The following is a 13,139-nucleotide window of genomic DNA, read 5'->3' as shown; positions in this document are numbered from 1 at the left end:
GCCCGCTGTCAGCCAGGTTCCCACGGACCCGCCCACCGCTTGACAGCCAGCCAATAGCGTGCCGGGGCCGTAGGAAGCGCGGTGACGTAAGCGCTGACGCCCGCGTGATGACGGAGGCAGCGTCACCGTCTCCAAGGAGCGGTCCGGGGCACCGGTTTCAAAGTCGCTGGGCGGGCCGAGTGGACTTCCGCTGCTGGCCCGGGGCTTCGTGGCGGTCCCGGCGTTGTCCCCCGCCTCGCGAAGGTCGCCGCCGCCGTACTGCCCGCCCGCCCCCTCGACGCTCGCGCAGGCGGCTCGCGGGACCCCGAGAGACTCGCGGGACACCTCTTGCACCCGCATCCCCTTCACTCCCGGTGGGATTCGGCCGAACGTGCCGCGATCCACTTGGTGAGCCCGCAGCAGCTCTGAAATCCGAAGTCCCTGCCCGGGCGGGGGACTCGCTGCGACGCCGGGCCGGAGGCGCGACCGGTGGCGGACGCTGCGTGAGTTGGATGCCGATGCCCCGCTTCGGCGCTTGACAGCCTGGCGAGCGCGGCCGGAGTTGCATTTTCCCGCACCGCGAGCTCGGGGTTCCGAGGAAGGTGAAGGTGCTGGAAGCTCCCGACTGAAACTATATGGAAATGGCCACAGAAGTCGACTCTCTGAGAGACCAAAGTAAGCTCCATATTCCTTTTTTTGGGAATTCATATGTAATGTCGTCATCGTGGAGCAATGTTTTTTGAATGCTGTTGGGTCCCAGCATGGAAATTTGTAAAAACTTAAGTTAGCTGCATAAAAAGCATGGCGATGTATACGCGAGGATGTCTAGATGCTACGCAGAGCGTTCGGTCAGTGCTTGAGGTTTGCTTAAGCCTGCTTGGGACGCTGCTAGACCCTGAACGTGTTTACTATGAGCCTTTCGTGCTCTGGAGAAATGAGAGGGCCAATGGCCAGGAAGAGTTTCCAAGTCTGCAACTGAGACCCTAGAGGCACAGCTCTCGCCATTTGTTTAGAAGATTTTCATTGAACTTCTCCTGTTTCTATTATGTGCCAGGCACTATACAAGCCTAGCTGTTGCAGAGATGGAGAAAACAGTGTTAAATTATTGGAGGGAAATGTATAAATCCCACAAATACACCGAAGTGGCAGCAACTGCTAGCTCTCTAACATGTTTCCTCATAGGGTAATTATTAAACAAGGGTTAAAATACATAAAGGGTTTAGAGTAGTGCCAAATGCATTGTGTTAAACAAAAATCGACCATCACAATTTATATTATTAAACTGTTGTCAAGGAAGGTGCTCTTTGGACTGAAATTTGAAGTATTAGCTTAAATTTATTATGTGAACAACTGAAGAGATATCCCAAATAGTACAGTATTGGAAGGGATTAGGAATATCGGTTGTTTAAAGACTTGCAACAGGGTTGTCATGAATGTAATATGAAGGTTTATATAGAGAAATAGCAAGTGACATTGAAGGTCTAGAATGGAATTGGGTGATCAAAGGCCTTGTCTTCCATGTGCTGAGGAATTTGGACCTTTTCATAGGCTATAGTAAACACTGTAAGGAATTCAGTTGAAATTGACATGATCAAGTTGTGATTTGGAAAGCCCATTCTGGCTGTTATGAGGAAATGTGTGATAGAAGAATACCATTAAGTAACTTGAGGAGTTTGGCTAGGGGAGAATACCTGAGTTTTAGAAAAATCAGCCAGTTGGAATTCTTAGATAAAACTGAGATCCAAATACTAGACCAAATAACCAAATAAGACAGTCAAACATGGTAATTTACGTCTTCAAAAATGAGTGGTAGTCCACCAGAAGACAGGTGGAGTGGAAGAAGGAAATCTCAAATAGAAGAAGCAAAGGTTCACAGTCTTGAAATAACTGTTTATTCAGGAAGGTGGAGCATAGAATGGTAGGGTTTGCATGATGAGATGAGAATGAGGTGTCTGTGACCCCTCTTCTTTTTTCTTTAACTGTACCTTACATGCCAGTTAAAGATGGTGGGTTACCCAACTAAGAAAACCACCTATCCACCAGCTCACACATAATAATAGGTTCCATCTTCCCACCTACCTCTCACTTTCTCTACATTGACTTCTGTGGATCTTGATTCCTCCTTTTATTGTTTTCAGTTGAATTTGGTAGCCTCATTCAAGGCAGTTTATTTGTTTTGGTATTTTTCAACTGCCAGCTCTCCATTACATTACCTCTGAGAATTACTTTTTCATCTTTACATGTGATAAGCACAGACCAGTCTATATCCAGTCATGCTTCTTGTAGAGTAAACTTCTAGCATATTGGCAGTATACCGTTTTCCGCCTTCATCTGGAAAGGGAGATCTCATAGTCCTTAAGGGACTTGTTCAAAGAGGAACTTTTAAATCTGTTTGAGGAACCATGTATTCATTCCTGCAGGTATGGGCAGTGATAGACTCATTTTTTTCTCTTCATTCTCTTAACTGTGTCTTTATTAGAGCAGAAGTTTTTAATTTGGTTCTTTTATGAGTTGTGCTTTTTGTGTCATATCTAACAAATAATTGCCATCTAGGGCTGCAAGATTTTCTCTTAGAAGTTTTGTAGTTTTAGGCTTTATGTTTAGACCCACTGTTAAATAGTATAATTTTGTCCAAGGCATAAGGTAAGAGTCCAGGTTTACTTTTTTACATATGTGATTGCTCAATTGAAAAGACAGTCTTTTCTCCACCAAATTATTTTTGTGTGTTTGCTAAAAATCAGTTGTCCTTACGTGTGTTGATTTATTTCTGAACCTGTTTGTTCCACTGATCTTTTTGTATATCTGAACACACCAGTACCCCACTATCTTGATTATTGCAGCTTTGTGATAACTCTTGAAATCAAATAAAGTTTAAATTTGTTCTTTTTCGGTAAAGATGCTGGGATTTTGAGAGACATTATATTGACTCTGTTGATCAATTTGTGTAGAATTCATGGCTTAATGATATTGAGTCCTCTGACCAGTGATACTATATAGTTTTTAATATGTAGGTTTTGTCATCTTTTGTCAATTTTTTCCCTATGTATTGAAGTTTTTGATGCTATTGTCAATGGTATTCTTTTACTTTCAGTTTGATTTTTTGATTATTAATATATAGAAATAACTTTTGGTAAGGTCATTAATTATAGTAAATTTTATGTAGGTTTTGTTAGATTTTTGACATAGACAGTCTTATCTGAAATAAATAGTTTTGTCTCTTCTTTCTAATCTGAATGCCTTTCATTTCCTTTTCTTGCTTTAGTTCCCTCACTAGACTTTCTAGTAGAGAATTGGATGGAAGTGATAGGTGGGAATCTACACCCTATCTTATTCCTGTTCTTAGGGAGAAAATATCTTTCTATGTTTTTATTTTAAGACTTCTTTTTATAAAAATTTTTTTTAGTTGCAGATGGACACAATATCTTTGTTTTTTTTATTTATTTTTTATATGGTGCTGAGGATCAAACCCAGTACCTCACACATGCTAGGCAAGCACTCTATGACTGAGCTACAACCCCAGCCCCACTATGTTTTGTATAGATATTTTTATTAGGATGTTGAGAATGTTCATTTCTATTTCTAGTTTGCTGAAATATTTTATTAGAATGGATACTGGGTATTTTTTCAAATGCTTTTTCTGTATCCAATGAGATGATCAGATTTTTTTTCAATATTTATTTTGATAGGGAAATTATACTGATTAATTTTCAGTTATTAAATCCACCAGCCTTCCTGGGATAAACCTTACTTTGTACTACAATCCTTTTTCTACATCATTGAATTTGATTTTATTGAATTTTGCTTAAATTTTTAATATCTATGCTTATGAATCTAACCACCCCCTATCTTTCTTTTTTTACTTGCTTTCTTCTAATGTCTCTCTGATTTTTGGTATGAGGTAATGCTAACCTCTTAGAATTACTTGGGAAACATTTTGTCCTCTTCAGTTTTCTGTGAGAGTGTGTGTAGAATTGGTATTATTTTATCCCCTAAATGTTTGGTAGAATTCACCAGTGAAGCCAAGTGGACCTGGAGTTTTCTTTGTGGAAAGATCTTAAACTACAAATTCAACTTCTTTAATAGATAGCTATTCACTTTCTCTGTACAGCCTTCTAATACAGATTGTTATTTCAAAGATGTGAAATTTGAAATGCTTGGAAATCCAAAACTTTTTAAGTGTCAACATGAAAAAGTTGTAGACTTTGGAGCTTTTCCAGTTTTTAGATTAGGATGCTTAACTATTAAAGTCTGCACAAATATTCCAAAATACAATGAATTTCCAAATATGAAACACTCTGGTACCAAGCATTTTGAATAAGAGATACTCAACCTTCATTTTTTCCTACCTATTCTAGTTTGGTTGGTCTCCACCAAATCTCTGCTCCTGCTTCTTCTCATTGCAGGAGATGGACTTTGCCTCATGTTCTCCCTGTGAAATAACCTGAACAGTCTCTCCAGTCATTGAGCTGGGGCAGTCACAGAGCTTATCTCATTTGTGTCATATCTCTGATCATTATTATCTAATGTCCAATGACCTGCATATCATCAATTTGTTTATTTGGTTTTTGTTTGTATCTTTATAGGCATAAGCAAAAGTACTCAAGTTGCCCTACTTTCAATGTCTTAAACTCAAGTATCTTACTCCAACTACAACTGTTCTTGGACCTCGTCAGGAGTTCTGTTCTTTGAACCCTTTATTTATTGTCTTGCATTCTCCTAATGCTTTGCCAGGTCATTTTTATTACTTTCTTGGCCCAGGCTGTAACTGCTGCCAGTTAGTTCATCTGCCCTTTTGTAAGCAATCAATATGATTATGCCCCTCCTGTATGGCATATGCCTGATAACACCTTATCCAGGGATCAGCTGCTTACTTTTGCCTTTGCTATTAATCTCCATATGCCACAGATCTCAAGTGGATAAGTACCACCACAAACTCAAGATTAACTAATAACTAATAGGTGACTGACCTGGGATTTGAACAAGGCAGTCTAGTTTTGTTGTCCATGCTCTTAGCTATTATGTAAAAAACAGACTTGCAAGAAAAGAAAATTATAGACCCATGTTATTTATGTGTATTAGAACTAAAATCCAAAATAAACTTTTAACAAATCCAGCAGTGAATTTGTGTGTGTGTGTATGTGTGTGTGTGTGTCATTTAGTTATTGGGCTGATTTGAGCACTGAAAAGATAGCTTGCTATTATAAAATTATAGAATATAGTATATAAAAGATTTCTTGGATTAATGAAGAAACATCAAATTTATGAATTAGAAAACTCAGTATGGTAAATAACATCAGTTCTTGCACAAACTAATGGATAGATTCAATGCAATCCATTTTGACAATCTAGTTCTAAAAGCTTTGTGAATGCGTAATCGAGTTTAAAGAGAAGCCAGGTGGGAAATTTCATTTTACTAGGTATTAAAACTTACCATAAACATTCAGTTATTCACTCAATATAATCTTTTCAAATTGATAGCTCATATGTCAGTGAAATAAAAATTTAGAAATTTTTATTCACAAATACTAAGCAAGGAACAAAGCAATGGAAAAAGGACCAACTGCTCAGTAAATGATAGCAGGACAATTGGCCATCCAAACAGGAAAGAAAGAATAAAAATATCTTTCCCACAATATGTAAGTGGATGATGACAAATAATGGGGCATGGGAGGGGTTAGTTTTAGGGTTAGAGTTAGGGTTAGGGAGGGGGGCAAGAATGGAGGAAGGAAGGGCTGTATAGAGGGAAAAGAGGGGTGGGAGGGGTGGGGGGAAGGGAAAAAATAACAGAATGAATCAAACAACATTACCCTATGTAAATTTATGATTACACAAATGTTATGCCTTTACTTCATGTACAAACGGAGAAACAACATGTATCCTATTTGTTTACAATAAAAAAAAAATCATCTCTAGGTTGATTGAAGGAATAAATTCTCTTTAAACTTTCAGAAAAAAGCCTAAGGGTGTCTTTATGTCTTCAGGATAGGGAAGATTTCTTCAGTTAGACTAACAGTTTTTTTACTGGAAAGACAAAATATATGAATAGACTACATTATAAATAAACAGTGGACCTACTGGGTTCAATTCTCAGCACTGCATATAAATAAATGTCCATTGACAAGTTAAAAAAAAAAAACTTCGTTATCACAAAAGATATCATCGATAAATGACTACACCAGTTACAGGAGCAACTAGTTAACATGTGTATACATGTATGTATATATTTGCTTATTTGTAACGTACATAACAGAAAATGTGAATATAAAGCCTAGCAAAGTGTTATAAAGTGCAAAACTCATGTAACCACAACTAACATCAAGAAATAGAACATTGCTAGAACCCCAGAATAACCAACCCCTTGTAATTACGATCCCTCCTCTTCAAATATTGGCAGAGGTAACCAGTCTTTAATTTTACACGGTGATTTAGTTTTAACTGTATTGAAGTTTAAAATATAAGATCATAAACTGTGTATTCTTTTGTGTGTGACTTATTTTCTCCAACCTGAGATTGGAGATTTATTCATATCATTGTACATAGATATAATTTGTTCATTTTCATTAGTAAAAATGTCTTGGCTATTTTCTTTGCATTTCCATCTATGTTTTAGAATCAGGTTTTCAATTTCCATAATTTTTTCTTTTGAGTATGGATCGGAATTGCATTAAATCTACAGATCAGTGTTGGGAGAATTGACAGCCTAATGGTAAAGCATGAATAGCTCTTTAAGTCATGAATATCTCTCTATATTTATTTAGGTCTTTAATTTCTCTCCTGAATGTTTCATAGTTTTTTTTGTGTGTTTGTGTGTAAGGGTCTTATACTTCTTGGTTATATTTATTCCTAGGCATTGGTGTTATTCGATGATACTGCAAATGACATCTTTTATTGTTTTCTAACTTTTATATTGCCAGTCATTTTTTTTTATTGTAAACAAATGGGATACATGTTGTTTCTCTGTTTGTACATGGTATAAAGGCATACCATTTGTGTAATCATAAATTTACATAGGGTAATGTTTGATTCATTCCGTTATTTTCCCCCTTCCCCCCACCCCTCCCACCCCTCTTCTCCCTCTGTACAGTCCTTCCTCCATTCTTACCCCCCTCCCTAACCCTAACACTAACCCCTCCCACCCCCCATTATGTGTCATCATCCACTTATCAGCGAGATCATTCGTACTTTGGTTTTTTGACATTGGCTTATCTCACTTAGCATGGTATTCTCCAATTTCATCCATTTGCCTGCAAATGCCATAATTTTATCATTCTTTATGGCTGAGTAATATTCCATTGTACATATATATATACCACAGTTTCTTTATCCATTCATCAATTGAAGGGCATCTAGGTTGGTTCCACAGTCTGGCTATGATGAATTGAGCAGCTATGAACATTGATGTGGCTGTATCTCTGTAGTATGCTGATTTTAAGTCCTTTGGGTATAGTGCCAGTCATTTTTATATATAATTTTTGTATATTGACCTCATGTCCAACAACCTTGCTAAACTTGATTATTGATTTTAAGATTTTTTTCTTTGTATGCATTAACTGCACACACACATTTAATTATAAGTAATAAGAGTTTTCTTTATTTGCGGCCTTTATACTTTTTGTTTCTTTTTGTTATTGCGCTACTGCGCTAGCTTACACTTCCAGTAAAGTGTTGAGTAAATGTCATGAGAATTTATCCTTGTGTCAGCCTGATTTACAAGAGAAAGTTTTTCAACATTTTTCACCCTCCTGTGATATTTATTATGTTTTTTGTAAGTTTTCATTTTCATATTAAGTTTGTTTCCTTCTGGTCCTACCTTCCTGACTTTGTTATGAAAGTATCTTGAATCTCATCAATGCTTCTTTGACTTTCTTGCCTTTTTTTTTTTTTTTTTTGGTACTGGAATTGAACCCAGGTGTGCTTAACCATTGAGCCACATCCCAGCCCTTTTTATTTTAAGACAGGGTCTTGCTAAGTTGCTTAGGGCATCGTAAGTTACTGAGGCTGACTTTGAACTTGTGATCCTTCTGCTTCAGCTTCCTGAACCTCTGGGATTGTAGGTGTGCACTATCCTCTTTTTGTGAGTTTATTTTTTATTTTTTTTTCTGGATTTATCTTTATTATTTCCCTCATTTGACTTTCTTCAGGTTTAATTTGCTGCTCTTTTTCTAGCTTTTTTTGGAATAGATTTGTAGCTTCAAGCTTTTTTTTTTTTTTCTTTTCCTACTACAAATAGAGCATTCCTAATCTGAAAATCCAAACTTCAAAACTTTTTTCCCATTGACAATAGTTAGTTTTTGTATAGGAATATAAAAGGGCCTCATTTTAAGTTCTCAAATGGTGTGTTGAAATTGATTGATTATCTTATGTTGAGAAGCAATGGTGGTAGAAACTAGCCATTTTTCATAGGTTACATCAAATAATTATTACTATTTTTCTAGTTTTAGAAAACCGAACATTATCCAATAAGCTTAAATTGGTTTTGCCCTTTGTTTCAGATCAACAATTAAATGAAGATTTTAGAAGACATCAAGTGGAAAATTTTTTCAAGCATTCTTCTATACAGGTAAAGGTCTAATGAACCAGATTCATATTTAGTTGTAAATATATCTACATCAATATGCAAGCAATATAAATTCCACTTAGAATTAGTCTTGTGTGATGTTGTCTACAACACTGAAATTTTGCTTACAACTTTGATTCTTGTAAGAGGAAAGTTTGTTTTTGCTTAATGAAAGTAAATTTTTTTTGTCCACAGAAATTGCTTATTTTCCCCCAATGTTGAAGGAATATATGATGTTAAAATGGTCTGAGTTCCAAAAAGAAAATTCATTCTTGTTTTGAAACATCCTTAGTTTGTTTCTCAAAATGTATGTAGTTGTGTGCTGTAACTTTCAATTCTTGTAAATTATGACAAAAGTATAAATTAACTCAAATAGTAACGTATGGTATTATTTTTAATATTTCCTTGAATATCCTGTTTTTCATAAAAATGTTGGGTGTAAGAAATTTTTTAAACCAATAAAATATACTTATTGAACCCTACATTATAGAATATTAAAAGAACAGTAGTAGCTCCTAATTAGATTGTTTTACATAAGTTTATCTTATAATTGGAACAGAAAATGTTTTTAATTATAAAAAAATGAAAGTATGGTTTTCGAGGTGATAGAAAGGGCTAGTTTATTATTGGCGTGGGTGTACGTATACATTTTTTTTAATGTATATTCAACATTAGGTTGCTGCTCTTTGTTTTTATTTCTAGAAATTGAACTCAAGAGTCCAAAGAGTCCTAAAACTATCCATCTCTCTTCACTATGATTATCGTATTCTTTTTTTATATATTACTTTTTTTATGAATACTTAACTAAGAACTGTAATCATTTAAATCTTTCATAATCCAGCAACCTTTAATTTTTACTTAGTTTCTTAGGGTTTTTGTTCGTTCTCTTTTGTTTTGCCTCAGCTGAATATTTTGTAGCATAGGTCTGAAAAGATCTCTGGGCATGTTATTGCACTGTATCTGCTTGAAGCTGTGACTGACTTGATTATGAAAGATGGTTTTACCAGATAGCATAGCAGTGACTCCAGATAGCCCTTCAGGTGTAGCTGCATTATGCATTGTGATTATAATTAGTTGAAGCCTGAGGGTAGCAGACCAAGAGGGACAAATCTTTCCTTGCCCAGTAGTATACTCTTCAGAGCAATTACAGCTCCTTTAATTCTCTGAAGATACAGGTTCTCTTACATGGACGGTTTTTGTAATTAGTCGGTCAAATCCTGATTCCTATCTCTTATTTTTAGTGGTGGCATTTTGTTCCTGCCTAAGATTCCTCCACAGTTCCCCAGATCTTCAGCACATGTTGCTATCTCAAAACTCCCATTTCCAGGGGTCTTGCTTTTTCCTGCATAGTTTGTGATCATGAGTGGGGGAGGTGAGACAACAGCAGAGAGGGAGATTAATCAGCTTTCTATAGTAATACCCATAGTCATGGCCATGTGCATTGAGTGTTCCTTTTGGGGTTCTTTACTTCAGAAACATTATGTGAATTTCTGGAAAAAAATCCTCAAGAAAATTTTTGTTTGTTTTCTGTTCATTTTATAGTAAGGGAAGAAGTACAAAGAAATCAGTATCAAGGAGTATGTGGGACCCAGGAGCACTGGCCCAGGTCTCTTGTCAGTGTAACCTGGTTGCTACTGCAAGCAATAGAAATCCTTCATACATTTTTTTGCCTCTTTATACAACTCTGTGTCCCAGATGTCAGAGTTCTTATCAGGAGGTGCCTGATGGATATTGTTGATCTTTCCCCTCCATCCCTACTGCTGATCTTTGAACATGGTTTGAATTGTCATATACAGTGAAAGTCAGGGAGATGTAAAATGTTATGATCAGCTTGGGAAATGTAAGAACCTACTGTATCATTTTGTTTTTCAAGATAAATTCCTAAAGAAATGCCCCTCCCTCTCCTTACACTAAGTACGCTAAAATTACCAGGACTTGTGTTAGATGTACATATTTTATGATTTTCCATATTTTCTATTGGAAAAATAAAGTTACAGGAACTTAGTATTTATTTCTTGTAGTTTTAGTTTGAACTTCAAAAATAATTTCTGTGAAAATTAGATGTGTGATGGTGAAAGTCCTAAGTGGTGTTAGTACAAAATGTTCATGTGAGCTTATATCGGAGGGAAGTAAGTTTTGTGAATTGCTTTTTACAATGACCATTTCAAAGAGTATTGTTCTTAGAAGAATACACGTTACCTTTAGAACTAATGAGACTTAAATTCTATGGACATCTCTGAAAATTGGAGTTTTCCACTGTGTTGAAAACTCTTATCCCTGTTTTTGCAATTATATGTGACTTTCTAAAGATATTTTAAATAATTGATTTCTTAAATGATCCCTTCAGGATTCTTGTGAAATTTAGTGGGTTTTTTTTTTCAATTATTTTGTGTTCTCTGTGTAAGTAGAAAATATTTCCAATGGCATTGATCTCTTATAGTGCTGTAGTGGACACTGAATGACATATATGCAAAGATTAGAAAATAGTTCATTCAAGGAGGTGAGTGGAAAATTAATTTCTGTCTTTTCCTAATTCTTCCTTCCTATTTTTTTTCCCTGTACTCTTCTTGCCTTTTCTTGCACCAGGCTCATTGAATCCTCTTTGTAACTATGCCCTGGCAGTATGTATGTACTAAGAGGTGAGGTTGATATTTTGGTTCTCTGGGTATGTGCTGAGGAGACAGGGTGAAGTATTAAAAATAAGTTATTTTCTCTGAAAGTTCTTCTAAAAATATTTTCCTCCTCTATCTTGGGAATTCTCTTTTTGCTCATTATCCCTGTACTCAGCATTAAAATTTAAAAAGAATACTTTGCTAGGAAAAAAGAGATATGTTAAGCTGAAATTAAAAGGATGGAAGGAATGAACATAAAAGCACAATGTCAAAGATGTATGAGTTTGTGTGGGTGGGAAAGGACGTTTACTTATCCGACAGTGCTAATTTAATCACTCAGTGCATGCCTTTGCTAGGGAAGATAGACGAAGGGTCCTCCTTCTGTGGAAGAGATATGCATGAATTTCTACAAAGAAAATAAACCATGTACTGTGATATAGTCATTGTAGGTGGTCAGGTAACAGAGGCCTGTTTTAGGAAGATCAGAGAAGGCCTTTCTACTCCAGTAACATTCAAACTAGGACAGAAAATGAACTAAACAAAGAATGTACCAAGAAGAGGCCCTGAGACAGGAAAGAACTTGCATGTCTTATGCAGGGTACAGGAGTTGGTCCCAACTCAGACCAAATAATGGATATATGAAACTTGCACGGAAGCAGACAGGCTACTGTGAGTTAACCAATATAATACTCAATAGATAAAATACAACAAACTCAATAGATAAAATACAACATCTATGTGGACTCTGACTTGAGTCTAATTCCTAGTGTTCTGGACCATGTTGTGCGATAGAACTTTCTCTGATGATAGAAATGTGTAATTGTGTACCATCCATTTTGGTAGCCACTAGTCTCGTGAAGCTTTTGAACATTTGAAAAAACAGAAGTGAATTTTTAAATTTAATTTGGGTTTTAAATGGATGAAATTAGGCTTAGCTACTCTGGTATGCTTATCTCTTGCATTGATCAATGTAGTTCTAGACTCCCATCCTTGAAGCACTGATTTTTCATTGTCCTATGATATTAAGATATTGATTTTTAATACATTTTTTAAATAAAGAATCCAACTGAGTTTATGCTGTTTATCTTATGTTGTACTGATAAAAGATGAAAATCACTCTGCCTGTGATCTGAATGAAAGGCTTAAAGGATTTCCTGAAATCCTCTAAAATATACAAGAACATCATCACAAAATGCTACTTAGGCTGTACTTTATTTCCTTCCAAAGAATGGAGAATATGCTATTTACTTATTTGATAGACAATACTTATTAGAATCAGACAAAATTAAAAATTCACAATTGTAATTAGGATGGTTAGTGAGTGTTTAATTTTGTTAGAGGAAGAAAAATGTTCAGAGAATGTGCTTTCCTAACTGCAATCTATTATTATTGGCATTATTTTTCTGTGTTATACAATCACCATCATCTCAGGAAGTCATCTTGAGATCAAAGATGAATAGAAATTAATATCACTGGGTCAGGTTTTTTTAAGATTCAAGATACATAAAGTTCTATAAATGTTTAGTTTATTTAGCATAATTTGTTCAACTTTTTTAGAGAATGTAGAAGGGAAGTATATTTATAAATGCTTTAGTAAATTTCAGTCTTACTCTGCCAGCATGATTTTCTCAACTACATCTTGAATTATTAAGTAATAGAGTCTTTTTTATTAAAAATTTCACTAGCAAATGGGAAGGGATTGTTAAATCTACATTTTATTCTTCCAGAGACTTTTTAAATCTAAGTAAATTTATTGTGTTTATTCTTAGAATCTTACAACTTTTATAATTGCTTTGGATTATTGGGTTATTCATTTTTATTCCTTAGCAACTGTTATTGCAAAATCTTTTTGAACATTGTTTTCACAGAATTCAGTTTATTAATACTTATTGAGTACTACCTTTGTGCAAGGAACCATGCCAGGTAGTGATGTGAGGGCGAATAAAATAAAATGACCATATCAAAGGAACTTAAAATCTGACAAGATGGTG

General features: G+C 35.6%; 1 protein-coding gene across 3 annotated transcripts in view; it reads left to right on the top strand.

Annotated features, from left to right (window-relative positions):
* Positions 1 to 157: 157 nt before the first annotated feature.
* Sclt1 (sodium channel and clathrin linker 1) overlaps positions 158 to 13,139 on the top strand; it is a 153,144-nt gene continuing 140,162 nt past the window's right edge. For 2 of the 3 annotated variants that reach the window (XM_047567126.1, XM_047567125.1), the window contains exons 1-2: positions 158 to 654; positions 8,472 to 8,539. Coding sequence is in view for 2 of the 3 variants with exons in the window: in XM_047567125.1 (XP_047423081.1) it covers positions 615 to 654; positions 8,472 to 8,539 (108 nt within the window). In the remaining variant the exon portion in view is untranslated. Of the gene's footprint in view, positions 655 to 8,471; positions 8,546 to 13,139 lie in introns of all 3 variants that reach the window. The other variant, XM_047567124.1, reaches the window with a different exon arrangement.

Source organism: Sciurus carolinensis, chromosome 10, assembly GCF_902686445.1.
Source record: "Sciurus carolinensis chromosome 10, mSciCar1.2, whole genome shotgun sequence".
Taxonomy (NCBI): Eukaryota; Metazoa; Chordata; class Mammalia; order Rodentia; family Sciuridae; genus Sciurus; species Sciurus carolinensis.
Note: the sequence above shows the minus strand (reverse complement) of the source record. Positions and strands in the feature narration are given on the sequence as shown.